General features: G+C 33.4%; 1 protein-coding gene across 1 annotated transcript in view; it reads right to left on the minus strand.

Annotated features, from left to right (window-relative positions):
• Window positions 1–22,897, minus strand: part of DENND1B (DENN/MADD domain containing 1B) — a 273,857-nt gene that overhangs the window by 31,485 nt on the left and 219,475 nt on the right. Inside the window, exons 14-16 of the mRNA XM_011931685.1 lie at window positions 8,372–8,472; window positions 1,858–1,888; window positions 1,061–1,129 (exon numbers count right to left, since the gene is read on the minus strand). Coding sequence (XP_011787075.1) covers window positions 1,061–1,129; window positions 1,858–1,888; window positions 8,372–8,472 — 201 coding nt within the window. The remainder of the gene's footprint in view (window positions 1–1,060; window positions 1,130–1,857; window positions 1,889–8,371; window positions 8,473–22,897) is intronic.

Genomic DNA, 22,897 nt, shown 5'->3' on the forward strand with positions numbered 1-22,897 from the left:
ATTTATTGTTTATTATTCTTACTATTATTTCCGTTTTGTTTTCTATGAATCTTAGAGCAGGGGTGTCCAATCTTTTGGCTTTCTTGGGCCATATTAGAGGAAGAAGAATTGTCTTGGGCTACACATAAAATACACCAACATTAACAAAAGCTGACAAGCTAAAAAAAAAAAAAACAAACAAAAAGAAGAAGAAGAAGAAGAAGAAAATTACAAGAAAAATCTCATAATGTTTTAAGAAAGTTTAAGAATTTCTGTTGGGGCTGGGTGCAGTGGCTCACACCTGTAATCCCAGCACTTTTGAGAGGTGGAGGCAGGCAGATCACTTGAAGTCAGGAGTTTGAGACCAGCCTGGCCAACATGATGAAACCCCATTTCTACTAGGAATACAAAAATTAGCCAGGCGTGGTGATGGGTGCCTGTAATCCTAGCTACTTGGGAGGCTGAGGCAGGACAATCGCGTGAACCTGGAAGGCGGAGATTACAGTGAGCAGAGATCGTGCCACTGCACTCCAACCTGGGTGATAGAGTGAGAATTTGTCTCAAAAAAAAAAAGAGAATTTGTATTGGGCCACATTCAAAGCTATTCTAGGTCGCATGCAGACCACAGGCCATGGGTTGGACAAGCTTGCCTTAGAGACTCACTGAAGAATGTTAATAGATGGTAAATGCATCTTTGAGGGAAAAGACCTTGCCACATTTTTCTTTTTTTTTTTTTCCTACTTGAGCCACAAGTACACAGCAAGAATGTAAAATGTTGTTAAATGAAATAATGACATTTTACAAAATGGCACCCCATCATGAACTGTTTCAATTTGCTGCACAACTTTGCTGATAGCTTTGAAATAAAATGAGAACCATTTTTAGATTATATAAAAGAAACTACCCTCTGCATGCAATGTTATAATTTTAGCAACTGAATTTTCTTTGGTCAATATTAATCCTAAAATTTTTAGGTTTATTTAAAAGAAAAATAGAAAATATTCAGAATTTACATATCTATCATCTAGGAAAATGTTATATAATTTCATAAATAGGATTTTTAAATATCAAAAAAACTTACAAATTTATATGCTGTCCGTACAGCAGGGGTTGCTTTGGTCATTGCTGTGTTGAACAGTGCACCTCCTTTCTGCAAAAGAAAAACAGAAACATATTTCCAAAAACGTTTGGCCAAAATGTCCTGAAAACAAAGTATTATAGTAAGTTGCATAAAAAAAGAGCTTTACTCACAACTTAAAGACATACACAAATTATTTCATGTTCAGTGTTTTCAAGTTTCTATGTACTATAATAATTTCAAACAAAATGTACACTTTCCACTTTATTCTTTAGTTGATCTAATACATCACTTAAAAATCATTTGTTCCTTGAAGGTTAGGTAGACTTGAGCAATATGACTAGTAATTTGAATATATTTAAAGCTTAATAAAGAAATACAAGTTTATCAGCTGTTTTTATATTGGGCAAATAAAGTCTCAGTCTGCCAGAGAAAGTTTCATATTTAAAAATCATATTAACAAAACTACATTACCACAAATTATAAAATTGCCATCAAATCCTACTAACCCATCTAATTTCTTCTTCTGGAAAATAATATAAGAAAAACAAGATTTGGCAGGAAAATCTTGCTTTTCAAAAAGAGCCATTTATCTTTGGACCAAAACTTTCCATTTAAAAATTATCTTAATGAGTATCAACAAACTATAAACATAAAATAAGAATATTTAAAATATGACAAAATATACAAATATTTCAAATATTTCAAATAAACAGCATAAGTATAAACAGCATACTTTTGCTGAACATTTCTCCATTTATATTAGAGTAAAAGAATAACATTTGAAAGTTTATGATTACCTTGACTGTATGCACCCATTGTTGATATGACCTCGGGTTCCCTGGAATATATAAAAATGAAATGCCAGGAATGGTTGATCAAAAATAAATCTGTAAACCAAAATTTATCAAGAACTAGTATTTGTACAGTTTTTAGTAGGCAAATTTTATATGCACTGTTGTAAAAAAAACAATAAAAGCAATGGCATCATAAGAACTAATAAATTGCCCTAATTCTTAGGAATAGAGTAATTAGCAATTTTAGGAATAACAGAGAATCACTTTTTCTTCATCCATATATGAAACCTAACAGTGTTCAATCTTCTTTCACTTTAATATTAGCCTCAGAGGAGAAAATATAACCAACCTCTCTTTTGAAATCCAAATTTCTTATGTTTTTCAAACTGACTTTTCAATGTTTAATATCTATGTTGTTTTGTAAACTTTGCCTCCTTTACACAATTAGGTTTATTTTAAAATATTTCATGTACATAGAGAACTTTTAAAAAACTAGAAGAAATTTAGAAGTGCAAAAAACCTTGGCAACAAAAAATCATTCTTCTACAACTGCTAAATATTAACAGAGATTAGTAGCTAACTTTATTTTAATGTAAGCTTGCAGTTTTAGTTTTGAAAATATCCTCTAGTTGTAAATCTGTAAGTCAGAAAACTATTACCCAAGGAAATGTGAGGCAAATGCAGCTTTTAGGTTATAGGTTGTCATGATTATGAAAAAGCTCAAGTGCTAAAAAAACGTAGTTCTAATAATATCTGGTGATCAACATATCTGGTTCCAAATTGATAAATACTTTAGTCAATAAAATGATATCAGAAGGTAAAAAAAGAAATACACATACAACTTATCTAATCTTTCCCATCAACTGATCTCAGTTAGATTTCAGCTACCTTCTTGTTTAAAAACTTAAATACTCCCTAAGTCACAGGGGTAAAAGTCACAATAAAGAAACAAAATTCCAGGTCTGTTGTAGTGGCTTCCACCTATAGTGCCAGCTACTTGAAAGGCTGTGGCTGGGGCAGTGTTTGAGCCCAGGAGTTCAAGGTTGCAGTGTGCTAAGATTACGCCACTGCACTCCAGCCTGGGAGACAGGGCAAGACTCTATCTCTCTCTTTTTTTTTTTAAGACCCAATGGCTACTCAGACACTACCCAGTACAAAGAACCCCTAAAACATACTGTTCTCCTCTACTTTGTGGCTGTGGATTTTAAAAGATGTATCACCTTGCTCTTACGAAATAGAGACAAAATGATCTCAGTCCCAAAATTTCTTTCTAGCTGTTATCTTTGCATCTCTGATCAACATCAGGCAAGAAGTGTCCAGCTCTGGATTCACTTCTATATTTAAAATCTTACTCTAATTTAAAAGAAATCTCAAGAAACAATTTTAATTCTGAAAAACATCTCTGACTACTCAGAACACAGCACTGCACCTTTTCTGGAGGATGAAATATGACGACAAACTTTTTTTTTCACATTATTTAACTTGTGAAATAACTATAGCAAAATGTAACTACCTAAAATAACCTCTGTAAAAATAAGTTGTACTGTTTAAAATGTATAAGTTTCAGGTGATATTTGGTTTGACTAAACTTTTAAAAGTATATTTCCCTTGTAAAATAGTAAAACATTCCAAGTTATCCTACCAACTTATTTCTCAGAGATGTTTTTAAACAACAAAATAAACCGCAGATCTTTACTCATCCAGATTATTCATATATGTTTATTTCTGCATTTAAAAAGCTCTCATATACTTATTACTTATTAAAAGTTCATATAATTATTACTTCTGTACTAAAAATGGTTGAGTGGAAATCACATATTTAAGACTTTGTTATTATTCACAGTATTCTGGAAAGTGTTTTAATTGTTTTCCCAAAATGAATGTAAGAAAGTGGAAGAAGAAACACCAGTTTAGCATTCTGTAACCTTTGTCAATTCAGAAAACAATTTTTTAAAACCTCTGAACCACAAAAATCTAGCTATCATAAAAGTTTCAAACCATTGTAGAAAGGTTAGGGTCTTATTTAGAACTATGAGGAATAAAAAAGCTAATTTTCAGCTCTGTACAAGTCATCGCATGTTTTTATCTACATTATTTGAACTGCATTTTTCTACTGTAGAATAGGCAAACAGTGCCATAAGCAGTCAGTTCAATGAGAAGGAAGTGGGCTTTGAAGTCCAATGGATCTTTGGAGCTCAGGCCTACTCTATCCAGCATGTTTAAGGAGAAGGTCCTTAACTTGGCTGAGCATCAGCTTCATTCATCAAATAAGCGTAATAGTCATTGCCCTTCAGGATTATTGTGAGGATGAAAGATAATGTTAAACAATGTTTGGTATGGTACATAGTATATTGAAGAAATATCATAAACGATCATTATTACTATAAATAATTTGCCAAAACAGAAAACTGAGGTTCTATGATGACATATTATTCACTCATGTTGTCAAGGCTGGCAACTGAAAAAGAATAATAATCTAGGATTTTAATTCCTGGTTCATTATTCCTTCAACTCTGAAAAACTACCTCTAAGACTGCTAAGTAAAATATGATTAAAACTTAAGTTATACAGAGTTTCCTCTATATCACACCCAAGGCAATTATATTTGAAAGGGAAAGGGACTGCTCAGGGCTAATACCCTGAAAAAGAAGGTTAATAGAGAGAATTACCAGTAATAATCTAAAATTTCATAGTATAGGGGCAAGGAAGTCCCTTGCTTCGATGTTAGGAAAATACGGTACAATTTAGGTAGATTCCTATTTTAAAAGTTTTAAGGGCTAATTGTGCCTTTAAATTTCAGTGCTTTTATGATTTAAGATTCCTATTTCCACAATATTTATGAGAAAAGCACATTATTCTTTAGTATTATTAGAAAAAAGCTGTTGTTCTTCTAAAAATTAATTTGAATGCCAAAGAAATCCCTCAGAATCCTTCTTTTAAAATAACTGGATTATGGCAATAATATGCATTACTGAGGAAATCCTTAACATTATTTTTGTTAATAAAACAAGTGATTTTCTCACACTCAAGGACAAAGTATCTATTTCTCACTTATGCCAAGACTTTCTCTTCAAATACACTTGCTTAAATTTCAGTAATTTGTACTTATTTATCTCAAAACATAAATTGGTCTAAATTATTCAACAAGGCAAGAAAATTGGCATTAAAACTGATATTACCTACCACTTCCTTCAAATTGCTTTGATACCTTAGTAAAACTAAATAAGAATGGAAAAATAAATAAAAGAACAAATAAAAGACTCATCAGATCATATGTATAAACTAAGGAAGAAACACATGCTAGTGATGGAGAGTAACCACACACTCCTCATAAAATGAATCTGAAAACGTTTCTCCTTTTTAAAGTTAACTTGGTGTAAATTTAAAAACTAGTTTTCTTTTAAATGAAAAAAATATTTAAAGAAAGAATATGTTCTTAACTAGTCAGTATTCTTTACCTGCTTTTTCACAGACCAACACTATGTTTACTTAAATGCATCCTTTGTTCTACTCCTATCCTGTTTTATTACCTTTTAAACTCCATGATTTTTCTTCCCTTTACATATTACTTTTAAGTTAGGTTAAAATTTTCCTTTTTAGTTAAAGTCGAAGATGTTGCAAGGGTCTCATGAAAGAATAAGGTGTGACATGGATTTCCTTAATAGTCCTGATGAGGGCTCACAGGTCAGAGGGAGGTTTTAAAAACATGCATGCATTCACAGATTCTGTAATCATACACTTGTAGATTCAGATGTGAATCTAGATGTTCCTTGTCTGATTGTCCTGCACTGTATATTTTTAATCAGAGCCACAATAATGATAAAGCTCCATCATATTCATATTCATTTTATCATAACCATCAGCATTAACAAAAATAGTGTATAAACGACTATTGCAATGATAAAGAGGAGAAAATATATGTTTCTCTGAAATTTCCTAGTTATTTTTGCTTAAAGGAACATAATTTTTTCTTAGTTTTAATGTTAATTTCTGCCACAGTGGTCTTTCTAGGACTTTATGTATAAAAAAATCTACAAGAAATTCAAAAGAGATGAGAATTTTGCTTTGATTCAATCAGAGTAGGAAAGGGTTAAGCATTACTCTTGTTTACTGAATGTTTTTGCATTAAGAAAATCTACTATAAAGAACAAGATATCTTTGAAGTCAGACACATGTGGAATTGAGACTCTGGCCACTACTGGTTGTGTGACCTTGAGTGAATTATTGAGCTGAATACTCAATAAAAATGAGGTAATGAAAGTATCTCCTTGGGTTTTGTGAGGATTAAATGAGATAATATTTGTAGAGCTCTAGGGAGAGTTTCTGCCACATATTAGTGCTCAATAAATATAAGCAATTATTATATTACTATTATCAGGAGAGAAACAACAATGTTAGATCAGTTTACTTCTTTGAAGCATAGGTTGATTTCATGACATCAACATATTCTTCTTTCTCACAAGGGTAGTGTGAATGACAAATGTTTGGAACTGACCTCTAGGAACCATTTTGTAAAGACACACACACACACACACACACACACACACACACACACACACCTAGCTAGATGGAGATCTTCTAATTAATAGAACACTAGTAGAACTAGTTACTACTAGTTAATTACTACTAGTAGTAATTAATAGAACATTAGTAGAACACTGCGAATTTTTATTATATTAGTCATCTTTTTATTTCAAATTCTAACACATTTGAGTTTATTTTCATCTACAAAAAAAGTCTATGTATCTATAACACAACATAGAATAATTTAAAAATAATGCTTGATAGGCACAAATTTCTAAGGAACTTTCTTGCTGTACTCACTGGAATTAATATTTGTCAAATTAGGCTTTCCTTTTAGATAAGTACTGGCTCTCTCAAATTAAAATAAGAGTTCAAAACCTTTTCATTTTAATAAAGAACAACAAAGTAGTGGGCATTAAGTTGTATTGAAAATGCAGCAGTTTCTAAGTCAGATACTAATTGGTAATCATATTCTCCTAATCTTTTTTAAACAATAAGGCTTTTCATGAAAAATTTTAGTGGGCCCTCCCACCAGAAAAGTCACCTATCTATACTCTATTACAGAGGTACCTGGACCAATGGTTAAGATTACAGAATTTAACTGTACAAAAGGATTATAGTTCTAGCCTCTTATTGTCACAAAATGTCATCTTCAATTCTATAAAAGCTACTAGCCCCACGGGTCATAAAGATAATGAGACAGCAGTTATGTAAATACTGAAGAGATGCCTCGAGGAACTTGTCCATGAGCTGACAATATTTTGCTTGTCTGAATTGAGAAGCAAAAAAGTCTTATTTTAACACAAAAGTTCCATTGAAGCTAAATTTTTACCCATGAACTGAGGGAAGCAAGGAGCTGAATGATTCTACATTCAGCTTCCTTGCTGAGTCAAGCAAACTAACTTTTCCCCAAGCTAAATGCTTTCAATGAAATGCTATACTTATATCAGATAAGTTCCACAACTACTGAGTTCATTTGTACCTCCTTTAATGAACCAATTATCTCAATGGTTTCTATATTTTCATGATGGGAAAATGAATCTTAAAAATAACGTTAAATTTTGTGGAATGTGTAGAGGAGTACCTATTACGTTTTGTCTTTCATGTTTCATTTCTCAATTCCAGCATCTATTTATTTACACGTAGACTGAAATTTTTTTCCCTCAAAACAAACATACAAAGAAGTTTTAAAAATTGCTATTATACCAGGTCAAAAATTAACACACTAAGATATAGAATACAGGGATTTTTGTTTATTTAGTACACCTAATATTTAGAACAGTGCCTAATACATTGTAAGCACTCAGCAAATACTCAGTGAATGAACAGGACATTTCAAGGACTCAAGCAAAATGCTCTGCAAGTCAAGACTATACACCACAGCAATCATGCAAAAATATCAGTTTGTAAATTACTAATTGCCGAGATAATTATAACATTATTTGAACATTTACACTAGAAGGATTGATTGTATTTATGGAACGGTAAACTGGAACCTTTCCTAATGCTGCAGTGATCTCTAAAGTAAAAAAGGTAAAGATATCTAGATAATAATATAGTTACTTAAATATGTAGAAAGAATTTTGGTGTTCAGACCTTTCTTTTTGGATTGCATTACCAATCGTAACTTCAGTTCTTAAATTCGTACTCAGTAATAACCATCACTAGTAGTTTTCTAGCAGAGAATACTACTATTCGGAAGGAAAGACAGGAAGATATGAATTGACTGGATTTCTGTATTACTGATTTCCATCAATATTAAGAGATTATCCAGGCCAACAGCTATCAATTCATGAAGCCAACTTAATGCCTTGAGTAACAGATATCAGGCAAAATAAACTAATACCATATATTTTATAAGATGAAAAAAATGTATTTAAGACATTACATATTTAGGAGAAAATAATTAGTTGTTCATGAAATAGGTTTTATCAGACACAAGTGCAAAGACTGAGATAACTGTTATTGAGAAAATGGATAATCATATTGTAACTTGTCTTTACCTCCACAAAAGCCACCTGAAGTGATCTCTTCTTCAAATACATCAGAGAAACCCCTTCCTGCATTTAGTTTTGCCAGTCGACCATCGATAAACTAAAATTAAAAAGTGTCAAATAAAATGTATCAAATAAAATGTTATCCAATAAAATGTTAATTTTACATTTATTTTATAAGGTTAGATTTTTACTTACATCAAAAACATTAATAATAGACTCTTCTATAAATTACACATATATGGTGTATATATACACACAAACAAAAATTCTCAAACAATGGAAAGAATAGGTGCTCAATAAACAGTTGCTAATTAATTAAATCACAAATGTACAGCAAAGACTCTAAATCTAACTTATTAGTAAAAAATAGCAAAGTGCAGTAGTAAAGGTCATAGGCTCTGGATAGGTTACTCAATGCACAATCTCTGCAGAGGGGTTTGTACAAAGGTACTATTGCCTTGCCAAGCCATTTACCCAAGGGGCTCTGTCTTCCCCAGCCAGGCCTGTTTTCCCAGTACCTGCCCTCATGGTGTTGCTGCAAACAACAAATTAGATTAACCTAGGAAATGTGACACAGCAAGTATCTGTGAGATACTAGACATTACCTTTTTTCAGCTTATTAACTTCATTCAGTAAAACACTACTTGTCTAAACTATTATATCTAATGTATAATAGAGCACCAAATAATTTCAACCATCTACAATAAAATCAATACAACTTTCATAGTTCCTGGCATATGTGCTCACTGAATGATAAGAATTATGATTAGTAAGTTAAATACAGTTGAGGTAAATGCATATTGACTTGATATGCATGAGGTTATTTTAGGCGATATTTTTCAGTGTTCTTAAAAAAGAGGTTGGAAGAGTGGGAAACTGAAACTATCAAAAGCACCTGAAGATCATTTTCAAAGTGCAGAAATCCAAATACCCTGGAGACTATCTTCCATTGCCTGTTCTGCTCCAGTCCTTACCTGTTCCAACATACACAGCATATCAGAATCTCACGGTATTAATGTTGCATTTGAAAAGTATCCTGGGTATTTTTATATGACCAACCCAAGGTGAAAATCAATGATTCTACATACACACACACACACACACATACACACACACGTACACACACGCGCACATACACACATATTACTAGCACTTGGTTACCTTTTATTTTGTTGATTTGTGGCACCTAGAATTTGATACGTTGTGGTTTACTCCATCCATAATGATGATGAAGTATCTTTAAGTCTTCCTTGCTTAAGAGGCAGGGGATAACATAGGAAAGATTTACATGCTTTTTGCAAGGAGGACTTGAAGACAGATTAAAATGCTCAGTTGCATCCAAAAACTACCTAATCCCGACCATAATTTTTTACCCTAGAAATTTAAATTTTACCTGGACTAAAATAAAGTAGCTGGTCTTAAAAAAAAAAAAAAAAACTCAGGTACTTCCCTGGTTTTCTGTTTGAACAGTTAATGAACAAAACTAATTGAGATGAGTTGTACAGGACAATCCAGTATTCCTCAGCAGCAATTTAAGAAAATTAATAGGCTGGGCATGGTGGCTCACACCTGTAATCCTAGCACTTTGGGAGGCCGAGGCAGGCAGATCACGAGGTCAGGAGATCCATACCATCCTGGCTAACATGGTAAAACCCCATCTCTACTAAAAATACAAAAAAATTAACCAGGCGTGATGGCAGGTGCCTGTAGTCCTAGCTACTGGGGAGGCTGAGGCAGGAGAATGGTGTGAATCTGGGAGGTGGAGCTTTCAGTGAGCCAAGATTGTGCCACTGCACTCCAGCCTGGGCGACTGAGCAAGATTCCATCTCCAAAAACAAACAAACAAACAAATATATATATTTGTTTACATATTATATATATATGCGCTGGGCATGGTGGCACATGCCTGCAGTCCCAGCTACTCAGGAGGCTGAGGCAGAAGAATCGCTTGAACCTGGGAGGTAGAGGTTGCAGTGAGCCAAGATTGCACCACTGCATTCCAGCCTGGCAAGACAGCAAGACTCTGTCTCAAACAAACAAACAAAAAAAAGTGTTGGAGGGGGAGGAAGATAATAGCAATAAGTCACACCAGTTATAAGACTTTGATACAAAAATCTCTCACAGAAAAAGGGAAGAAAGAATAGAAAATGAATCAACAGATTCACATTCAAAATGTGATTTACCCAGACCAAGGGAACAGAATAGAGACCCCTGAAATAAAGCTGCACACCTACAACCAACTGATCTTTAACAAAACTGACAAAAATAAATAATGGGGAAAGACACCCTATTCAATATACGTGCCAGGAAAACTGGCTAACCATATGCAGAAGAATGAAACTGGAGTCCTACATTTCAAGGCATAAAAAAATTAACTCAAGGTGAATTAAAGCCTTAAATGTAAGACCTCAAATTGTAAACCTTTCTTCCTAGAAGAAAACCTAGGAAATACCCTTCCAGACATTGGCCTGGGCAAATAACTTATGACTAAGTCTTCAAAAGTAAATGTAACAAAACCAAAAATTGACAATTGGGGCCCAATTAAACTAAAGAGCTTCTTCATGGAAAAAGAAACTATCAATGGAGTAAACAGACAATCTACAGAATGGGAGAAAATACTGGCAAACTATGCATACAACAAAGGAATAATATCCAGAATCTATAATAAACTTAAACCAACAAGAAAAAAATAAGTAACTCCATTAAAAATTGGGCAAAGGACATGAACAGACACTTCTCAAAAGAAGATATAAGTGGCCAAGAAACATATGAAAGAATACTCAACATCACTAATCATCAGAGAGATCCAAATCAAAACCACAATGAGATACCACCTCACACCAGTCAGAATGACTATGATTAAAAAGTCAAAAAGTAACAGATGTTAACGAGTTTGTGGAGAAAGGGAACACTTACGCACTGTCTGTGAGAGTGCAAATTAGTTCAGGCCCTGTGAAAAGCAGCTTGGAAATTTCTCAAAGAACTAAAAATAGAATTACCATTCGATCCAGCAATCCCCTTATTGGGTATATAGCCAAAGGAAAATAAACCATTCCATCAAAAAGACACCTGCATTTGTATGTTTATCCCAGCACTATTCACATAGCAAAGACAAGGATTCAACCCAGATGCCTTTTAACAGCAAATTGGATAAAGAAAATGTGGTACATATACACCATGGAATACTGTGCGGCCATAAAAAAGAATGAAATCATGTCATTTACAACTAATAAATGATGCTGGAGGCCATTTATCTTAAGCAAATCATGCAGAAATAAAACCAAATACTGCAAGTTTTCACTTAAAAGTGGGAAGTAAACATTGGGTATACATGGACACAAAGATAGGAACTATAAACACTGGAGAGTCCAAATGGTGGGGAAAGGTGGGAGTGGGGCAGAGGTTGAAAAACTACCTATTGAGTACTATGTTCATTATCTGGGATATGGGATTATTAGAAGCCCAAACCTCAGCATCATGCAACATACCCATGTACCAAACCTACACATGTATCTCTGAATCTAAAATAATGAATGAATGAATGAAAACAACTATTAATGGGAAAATGTGGTTTAATCATCCTTTTATCATCATCTAATGCTTCTGAGTGAAACTGTGATAAGATAGGTTTAAATAAACATAGCCTAAAATAATGGAATCTTACTTTTTTTAGAACACGAGTTGTTCTCACAAAACTTAGAACTATTTGAGGACAGGGACCATACATTACCCATTTTCACATCTTCATTATGCTTGGCATACAAAAGGTTTCCTATAGTATAAATCAACATGGAGTGTGGAGTATAAAAGGCCTGCATCACAACTCGGCCACTTACTAGTTTTATGATCGTGGGCCACTTGTCACCTATAAGACTATTTCTCCTTCTGTAAAATGGGAGTAATAAAAATCCCTTATGGGGTATTACAAGAGCTAATTAAAATATTATGAAGTGTCTGCATTGTGTACACCAAAAAAATGCTAAATAATAAAGTCCACTTCCCGCAGTACCATCACCTTTTCTATCTCTGTCAAATTTTTATGAGCTTCCTGAGGGAAGGATCAGTCTTTCTTGTGTATGTATCTTCAATACCTGGCAAAATACCTGCCATAAGTTTGAACCGAGATGTTGTGGAAATACTGAAGTACACTTTAACAATGCTGAAGTTCATACACTTTTACCTAGTTTTACAGTTAAATAATTATAATGCATAGAACTAATTCATTTCATTCTATCTTGAGATCAAAGCTAGGAACATATAATGTTGGCATCTTTGCTATATATAATGGTAATTTTTAAATAAGGTGGTTTAAAGTGCACGCAAAATTTGACTTGCATACATTTGTAACACAGTATTATAAATCAAAGTGATCTAATTTGATGGACTAGTTATAATTTTTCTAAAAAAATAAAGTGAAAGCAAAATGATAAAGTGAAAGTAATACATTACTGACAAATAGAACAAACTAAGACATCCTTTTAAAGGACTTAATTTGCTCTAAAAGATTAAGACTAGAAGACTTGCTAAAAGGTTTTCATTTTTGTGTTTACTGGAAATAATCCATCCATTTCAGAAATAAGTGGAACAGTTCAAGTCTAAAAGCGATAAATCCCAAAACTATTTACTGATTATGCATTTTTTAGTATGAGTAACTACTTTGTCTTACTAACCTAGTGATTTGAGCCAATGGAAATTAATCACTCAGTAAAATGTCATGTGTTATCACTGACTTTGCAAACAATCCTGTCAGTGGCAGACACCAATGTACACAATGAATTAAAATGTTTGTTCTTATAACAAAAGATTGATTTTATGCATATACATACATATATTGTATATAGATGCATATAAATAGACACCCAGGAATAAACTGAAAAGTGTTATTAATGAGTAGAATGCTGAATTTAACAGTTTTTCAAACACCTTTTTCTATTTTTATTCAATAACAGCTATTGTTCCCCCAAGTGGAGTTGGTTCATGGTTATACCACTTTAGTAACTCTGGGGCATTTCATAGTAAGTAAAAGATAAGAACATTTTTAGTTACTGATGCAGATAAATAATTGTGAACTAATAAAAAATCATCTCTATTGGAAAAGGTATGACTCTATAATGTGCTATCACATGTTGCCTGATTAACAGTTACCTGTATCATTTAGTAACCTCATATCTGTAGGTAATTGGAAGACATAAGTTTTGAAAGAATTAGTTTGTTATTATAAGTAATGACAACATTGTTAATAACAATAAAAGTGACACAGATATAACATAAAATTAGGTTGCAAGTAGATTTTTAAAAGAACGTAAGAATTTGCTTTAAATGATGCTTTTATATAAATCTTAATATTTTTTATTCCAAAAGAAAAAAATTAAAATCTAGATCTAAACATGTTAATTAATCACACCAAAACATAAATAACATAATTGGAAATCTTACAAAAATTCGTAGATGTTATCCCATAGTATGGATTCTATAATTTTATAAACTATAAATATATAAAATTGATTTAAATAATAATATATGTAATTCTCAAGATCAATGACATTATTCCCTCTAAATCATCAACAATTGCAAGAACCAGATTTTGTTAATCCTTATGACATGATCTTTTTTGCTTTTGGAGATGTCAAGGATTTTAGGAGTCATGAGCCAGGAACCATGGACAAAAACAAATATACATGTTACATAACACCAGAGGCCACCCCCTAGTTTTCAATCAGGGGTCCGTTACATCAAAATAATATACATGAAATCATTAATAATTAGTCCAGTCCATTATATTGTAGGAATGTCTCCCAGGGTGAGGGCACTCAGGTTTTCTGGTTTCCTTTCAAACTTGCTATAACATAATCTTAAAGTACTGTGACAGGTTACAAGATAAATATTTTCAAGCAGCAAAACTGCTTCTGGCTCTTCTTTTTGATATTGATGTCACTAAGGTTTTTAAAGGTGTTTTTATCTTCAAATAGCCACCTAACAGGACATTGAGTCAATTTAAATAATCTGTTGCTTTAAACATACTTCAGTAAGTAATATTGTTAAATGAAAATTAACATTCACTATTCAAATTCATTTTTTAAATACAATTAAATATAGAATGAATGTTTCAAATATGTAATATAAAGAGTAGACTCCATAGGAGGCTTCTTTCCAAATGATTAAAGTCACAGATTACACTTCAAAATATCTGCCAGTAAACTGGTAGGAATGTATATGTCCTGTAAGAGAAAAGTCATATGCCTTTTACAAATCTTTAATTATTTACCAGCCAGTGTATTTCCAGCATTGAATCTAAAAATCCTAAAACAAGTTATGCTATTATCAGTATTCTAATTCCCTTAGTGGTCTAGACATATGTTATATAAATATTTAATTGTAATCACTCCATCAAAACTCTACGACAATAATTGAATTTTAGGATTTTAATATCATTCTAAGAGAAATATTTGATTTTTTAAAAAATCTTTATAGAAAAGATTCTAGTAGGGAGATGGAGCAGTGGTAAAATTCTCTGCCAAGCTGAGGAAATAGCAAGATTCAGTGTTGTTTTTTGTGCTAACATGGCAACCTTATTATTGAAGCAAAGCTGCAGAAGTGCTGAAGCGACACAATAAACAAATCTACAAACCCAAATTCCTTCTTCAGCCTGTAGGAAACATTACCATGGCTTAGAAATTTATCTCACATTAGAAACCCTTCTTAGGTACAAAGGTATGAGGTAACTAATAGATTCAAGTCTTAAGAGCTAGAGAAAAATAGTTTTAAAAATCAATCAGCAATTTAAAGATAAAATTTAAATACACTAAAAAATTGCTTTCAAAAATAAATTAATTTCTCATGAATCTTTAAAATTTGCCTTTCTATATAATGCTCTGGGCTAAAATTTTAATAAGTAGTCTAATTTAAATATTTCTTCTTAGAAATGTTCAGTAAACCTTGACAGGTTAGTGAAAACTATACTGAAGTGTTACAATAAATTACATCAACAGATATTTATAGATACCTGCTAAATGCAAGGCATTCAGTTAGTAGCTATATATAAACACAAACTGCCTATAATAAGTGGGAATAACTAAGGTAGGTCAGCTCAAACCAAGAAAATTAAGTATGTGAAAGAACAGAAATAAATTGTTATTTTTATGCCATTAGGTAATGAGATGACTATCAGGCTCCTGTATACTAAATTAGACTACCGTGGTATCATGAACAGAAAAACACTATGAAGAGTATTAGGAGCCCATTCAGTGCAATGTATTATTAAAACTAATAACCTAAAATAACTGTAATAAGACAACAATACTACTTTCAAGAATATGTCAATTGACATTAAATAATGTGCTAAAGAATTTAGTCTGCTGAACTTTATGATCACCAGACCAAAAGAATCAACTAATTAATTATATTATTCAGTGAATATTTAACTGAACGTATGCTATATTCCAGGCACTTTTCTAGATACCTGAAATACAGGAATAAATGAAGCAGGCAAAAATCCAAGCCCTTGTGATGCTTAAACATTTAGTGGAGGTAGGGGAAGAGAGTTATTGCATGAAATAAGAAATAACAAACAATGTAGTATGTGAGAAGGTGATGAGTGTTAGAGAATAAGATAGACTTGCATAAGGGAAGTTAGGAAATCTAGGGCAAGGAACTTTCCACTTTAAATAGTGTGGTCAGGGTAGGTCTCATGAAGACAGCATTTAAGCCAAGTCGTAAGCCATGAGGAGGTTTAATGGGAGAAGAGGATTCCAGGCAAAGGGAGTAGCTAGAGTAAATACCTACACTGGAGTAGGAACAGGCACACGTACACAGTAGGCCTGTGGGAGGCTCCAAGTATCAGGAGAAAATCCCACCAGCCATAATGACTATTCTCACTCAAAATTTATAAACTTCAACCTCCAATAGGATTTGAATACCAAGCAATTCTATTTTACTCTGCAGTCACTCCATTCACTCTCCCCACCCATTTCACAATGTCCTATCTTCTTTCTCCTTAAATGTTTAACGACTTCTCCCATTCTCTTTCAGTTGATGATCTTGCTTCCTAATTTCACCAAAAAAGAGAAAACTGAAGTAATTAAAAGAGAAATTCTACAAGCTCTAAGTCACACATTTACCTACCTCCTCCATCTGTGCTCACAGACTGTCTTTTCTCCTGTTATGAATAAATTGCCTGTGCTCCTTGTAAAGACTAACTTCTCTAACAATTTTTCCTTCTCTCTTCTGAATATAGTTTTATTTCTTAACTAGATCTTCCCAGCAGCATACAAACATGTTACTTCTTCTCTTGACCTCACTTACTTCTCTAGTTATGTGCTATTCTATTCTTCACAATAAAATTCAAAAGAGCTGTCAGTACTTTGTGTCTATGTCCTCTCCTCTCATGCTTCAATCACAATTTCTATCTCACCACATCAGCAAAATTGCTCTTGCTAAGGTCATCATATATCCATGGTTACTAAATCCAGTAATCAATTCCAGGTCCTTGTTTTAATTAGCCTGTCATGAGCATTTGACAGTGTTGATCCCTCCCTCTTTGGTATTCTTGTTGGCTGCTAATGTGAAGTACTCTTCTGGTTTCTGTCTACCTAATTGTTCATCCACTCTTTCATAGCCTCCATTGCTAGTGCCCTCTTATGCTACTTTCTTATCATTTCTATTTATGCTTTTTCCTTTGGTAATCTCACCCAATCTACAGGCTGATGGCTTTAAATTCTACCTATATGCTGATGACTCCAAAATTTATACCTCCAGTACAGTTTTCTCCCCTCCTTTATCCATCCACTTGCCTAATCAATATCCTGCTTGCATCTTCAGTAGACATCTTGAATTAATATGTCTGAAACTCAACTCTTGTTCTGCTTGATGAAATCATCTTCTGCCCACAATTTTCCCCATCTTAATTTTAATTGAGACAAATACTTCCAGTTTCTCAGATGAGATAACATGGAATCATCCATGACTCTGCTTTCTCTCATCTTTATATCAAATTCCTCAGAATATCTATTGGCTTTATTTATAAAATAAACCCATACTCTGACCAAATCTCATCATATCTTCAATCAACAGTTCCACACTGCCATCAATTTCTCACCTAGATGATAGCAATAATCTTCTAGATCTTCTTTCTCTCTGTTTCCACTTTTGCCCACCCCACAGGATACTGCTGAAGTGACACATATTCCAGGAAATCTACATTGACTATATTATTTTACATTGTAATCCTACCCTCACCTCTGGTAGTCCCCATTTACCATACCCTGTTCTGTTTACTTTCCCATAGTACTTCTGACCTTTGAAGATCAACATTATTTTAAAATTATAATTTGTTATTAGAAATAAAAGCTTCACAAAGTCAGAGATTGTTTCCTTCTTTGTTCTCTGATGCATCCCACACAAAACACTGCCTATTATAAAATGGATACAGGCATATCTCATTTAACTGAACTTCACTTTACTGCACTTCAAAGACAGCTTTTACAAACTGAAGGTTTGTGGCAACCCTCCATTGAGCCAGTCTATCAGTGCCATTTTTCCAATAGCATCTGCTTACTTTGTGTCCCTGTGTCATATTTTGGAAAGTCTTGAAATATTTCGAACTTTTTCATTATAATTATATTAGAATTATATTATATTATATGATTAGAGTTGTTATGGTGGTCTATGATCAGTGACCTTTAATGTAATTATTGTATTTGTTTTAGGGCACCAGGAATCATCCCCACATTAGTCAGCAAGCTTAATTGATAAATGTTGTGTGTGTCCTCACTGCTCCACTGATTGGTTATTCTCCCATCTCTCTCTCTCTCTCTCTCCCCTCAGGCTTCCCTATTCCCTAATTAATAACCTTACAATGACCTCCACGCATCCAAGTGAAAAAGCTAAAAATGATAAAGCTTGTGAGGAAGGCATGTCAAAAACTGAGACCGCCTGAAAGCCAGGCCTCTTGCAACAAGCAGTTAGCCAAGTTGTGGATGCAAAGGAAAAGTTCTTGAAGGAAATGGAAAGTGCTACTGCTGTGCCCACATGAATGACAAGAAGGTGAAACAGCCTTATTGCTGAGATGGAGAATGTTTGAGTGGTCTGGACAAAAAAATCAAACCAGCCATGACATTCCCCTAAGCCAAAGCCTAATCCAGAGCAAGGTCCTAAGTCTCTTCAATTATATGAAGGGTGAGAGACGTGAGAAAGCTGTAGGAGAAAATTATGAAGCTAGGAGACATTGGTTTATGAGATTTAAGGAAAGAAGCCATTTCTATACATAAAAGTACATGGTAAAGCAGTAAATGCTGATGCAGAAGCTGTAGCAAGTTATCTAAAAGATCTAGCTAAGATCATTGAAGAAAGTGGCTAAACAACACATTTCCCAGTGAAGATGAAACAACCTTCTATCAGAAGAAGATATCATCCAGGACATTCATAGCTAGAGAAGGGAAGTCAATGCCTGGCTTCAAGGCTTCAAAGTTTCAAAGGACAGGCCAATTCCCTGGTTAGGCAATAATGCAGCTGGTGACTTTAATTGAAGCCAATGCTCATTTGCCATTTAAAAAATCCTAGGGCCCTTACGAATTATGCTGAGTCTACTCTGCTGTGCTCTATAAACAAAACAAAGTCTGGATGACAATACATCTGCTTATACCATGTTTTACTGAACATTCTAAGCCCACTGTTGAGATCTGCTGCGCAGAAACAAAGACTCCTTTCAAAACATGACTGCTCACTGACAATGCACCTGGCCACCCAAGAAACTCTAATAGAGATATAAAAGGAGATTAATGTTGTTTTCATGCCTGCTAAAACAATATTCATTCTGCAATCCATGGATCAAGGAGCAATTTTGACGTTCAAGTCTTATTATTTAAGAAATACATTTCATTAAGGGTACAGCTACCATAGGTAGTTATTCTTCCAATAAATCTGGGCAAAGTAAATTGAAAACCTTCTAGAAAGGAGGTACTATTCTAGATGTCATTAAGAACATTCATGATCCATAGGAAGAGGTCAAAAGAGCAACATTAACAGGAGTTTGGAAAAAGTTGATTCCAACCAGCTCTCATGGATGGCTTGAAGGGATCCAAGACTTCTTAGAGGAAGCAACTGCAGATGTGGTGGAAATAGCAAGCAAACCAGAATTCTAAGTGAAACCTGAATATGTGACTAAATTGCTATAATATCATAATAAAACCTGAACACATGAGGAGTTACTTCTTATGGATCAGGAAAGAAAGCCGTTTCATGAGATGAAATCTACTCCTGGTGAAGATGCTGTGAAGAGTGTTGACAATAATGAATTTAGAATATTACATAAACTTAGTTGGTTAAGCAGCAGAAGGGTTTGAGAAGATTGACTCCAATTTTGAAAGAAGTTCTACTGTGGATAAAATGCCATCAAATAGCACCATATGCTACACAGAAATCTCTCATGAAAGTAGGAATCAATTGATGTGGGAACTTTTGTTGCTGTCTTATTTTAAGAACAAGACAACCACCCCAACCTTCTCGAGCCACCTCCCTAATCTCTCAGCAGCCATCAATACTGAGGCAAGAACTTCCACCAGCAAAAAAGAATGATAATTTGTTAAAACCTCAGATTACCATTACCATATTTTAGTAATAAGGTATTTTTCAATTAAGGTATGTACATTTTTTAGACACAATGCTATTGCACACTTAATAGACTATAGGACAGTATAAACCTAACTTTTATATGCACTGGGAAACAAAAAACTTTGTATGATTCACTTTATTGCAATATTCACTTTATTGTAGTGGTCTGGAACTGAACCCACAGTATCTCCAAGGTATGAGTAAAGAATACTTAAAAAGTGTTCTTAAATTTTAGTGTTCTTACTTTTTATGGCATTTCATTAATAATGTGTATTTCTGGGCTTTAGTCCAGGCCTCTTGAATCATTAGTTTTGAAGGTGAGACTCAAAAATATGCATGTTTAACAGGCTCTCCAGGTAAGTCAGTCTTACCAGAAGAGAGCAAGCAGTCTGAGACCCCACTCTGAGAAACACTATTTAGGATATTACTTGAAATCAGTTAACAAGAGATACTGGGGGAAAAAAGTATCCTTTATCCTGATAAACTGTCTCCTCTTGTAAATTTCTTCTTTCTGTCATTAAGTCTCTATATTGCCCCATGTCACATTACATTTTATCATTTTTTCATGTTATAAAATATATGCTTGATGCAATTACCATCTCCCATCTCTTCATAATTCAAATCTTTCTTAATACTCCAAAACTGTTGAATCTTTATTTACTAGTAATACATGTGCTGACATTAGCTATAGATTACATACCATGAATCACTATCATGAAAGAGAATAATATGAAAATGTAGCAATATATAACAACTGTTTATGTTAAAAGTTTTTAAACATCTTCCAAAAATCTGTAGCTAATATAAAAGGAAATATTTTGCTTTGGTCCCACTCCTTTTATTCAACATCTTATGATGTCAGGGAAAGTAGATCACAGCACAATACACAGCATGTGCTCAGGATCTCACAGAATTTCCACTTCTACATGCTACACCATTATGTGACTCCAAGTTTAAAATTGTAGATATCATTTTATTTAAAATACAGTAACACTTGACTCCTATAATCTTCCTACAGCTCTTAGATAAGTTTCATTATGTTAATTTTCATAAACTCTTCATCTACTAAAATTGTCAAATATTTTCATGCATATTCCTTATAATAGGGAACCACTCATTAACTTTTCATTTACTTATTTAATAATGCTAAATGCCTATTATGTATCAGCTATTAGGAAACAAAAACACTTAAAACACGATCCTTGTTTTTACAGAATCTACGACACAAGAAGGAGCCAAACAAACCAACAAATATCATATGGTGCTAAAAGAAGGGAAATTCATAGAAGTATGAGAAGTAAAAGAAAAATTCCTAGAAAAGGTGTATCTGAGCTTGGTCTTGAAGAAAGAATAGACTGAGTTGTGGAATGTAAAATAGAGACAGGATATTCAAAGCAGAGAAAACAAGAACAACAAGCATATGTGCATTTCTTCATTCATTTATTCCTAGAGGGACAGTAAATCATAATGACTAATGACAGTAAATAAAGACAGAAATAGTGACAGTAAATAAAGATTAGAACAGAACTAAATGAAATAGAAACTAGAAAGGCAATAGAAAAGATCAATGAAACTGAACATTAGATTCTGAAAAGTTAAACTGACAAACCTTTAGCTAGTCTAACTAAAGAAAAAATAAAGAAAGATCAAATCAGTAAAATTGGAAATGGAAGAGGACACAGTTCAACTAATACTACAGAAATACAAAGAATTATAAGAGTCTACTATAGTCAACAATTATACAGCAACAAATTGAATAACCTAGAAGAAGTGAATAAATTCCTAGAAACATACAACCTATCAAAACTGAATTATGAATTAACAAATAATAAGGAGATTGAATCAGTAGTCAAAAATCTTCCATCAAAGAAAACCCCGGACCTGATGACTCCACTGCTGAATTCTAACAAACATTTAAAGAATATCAATCCTCAAACTCTTCAAAAAAAAACTGAAAAGGAGAGAATATTTCCAAAGTTATTTTATGTGGCCAGCATTACTCTGACACCAAAGCCAGACAAGGAGACTCAAAAAAAAAAAAAATAAAAGAAAGAAAGAAAAAGAAAAAGAAAGAAAAGAGAGAGACAGAATTACATCCAATGTCCCTTAAACATAGATGCAAAAATCCTCAACAAAATACCCGCAAACCAAATTCAACAGTACTTTAAAAGGATCATCCACCATGATCAAGTGGGATTTATCCCTGGAATGCAAGGATGGTTCAACATTCACAAATCAATAAATGTGATATACCACATTAACAGAATAAACGGCAAAAACCTTATGATCACATCAAAAGATGCAGAAAGACATTTGACAAAAATCAACACTTCTGATGAAAACACTTAACAAATTATGTATAAAATAACTTATCTCACCACAATAAAAGAAAAAATATAACAAGTTCACAGCTAATATAATAGTCAATGGTAAAAAGCTAAAAACTTTTCATCTAAGATAAGGAACAAGACAAGAGTTCTCACTCTCACCACTTCTTTTAAACATAGAAGTGGAAATCCTAGTTAGAGCAATTCATGAGGAAACAGAAATAAAAGGCATCCAAATAGGGGACACAAGGGGAGAGAAGGAAGGCAGGGAGGGAAGGCAGGCAGGCAGGCAGGGAGGGAGAGAGAAATAAAAGGCATCCAAATAGGGGACACAAGGGGAGAGAAGGAAGGCAGGGAGGGAAGGCAGGCAGGCAGGCAGGCAGGGAGAGTGAGGGAGGAGGGAAATTGTTTGCTGATGGCATGTTGTTACATGTGGAAAACTCTAAAGACTTGACCAAAAAAACTGTAGGAACTAATAAGCAAATTCAGTAAAGTAGCAAGATATACAATCAACATATAAAAAAGTGCAGAAGATTTGAATTAACTATTCAGAAAGAAAGCAACATAACAATTAAATTTACAATCACA

The sequence above is a fragment of the Colobus angolensis genome, unplaced genomic scaffold, assembly GCF_000951035.1.
Source record: "Colobus angolensis palliatus isolate OR3802 unplaced genomic scaffold, Cang.pa_1.0 Scaffold91, whole genome shotgun sequence".
In the NCBI taxonomy this organism is placed as follows: domain Eukaryota; kingdom Metazoa; phylum Chordata; class Mammalia; order Primates; family Cercopithecidae; genus Colobus; species Colobus angolensis.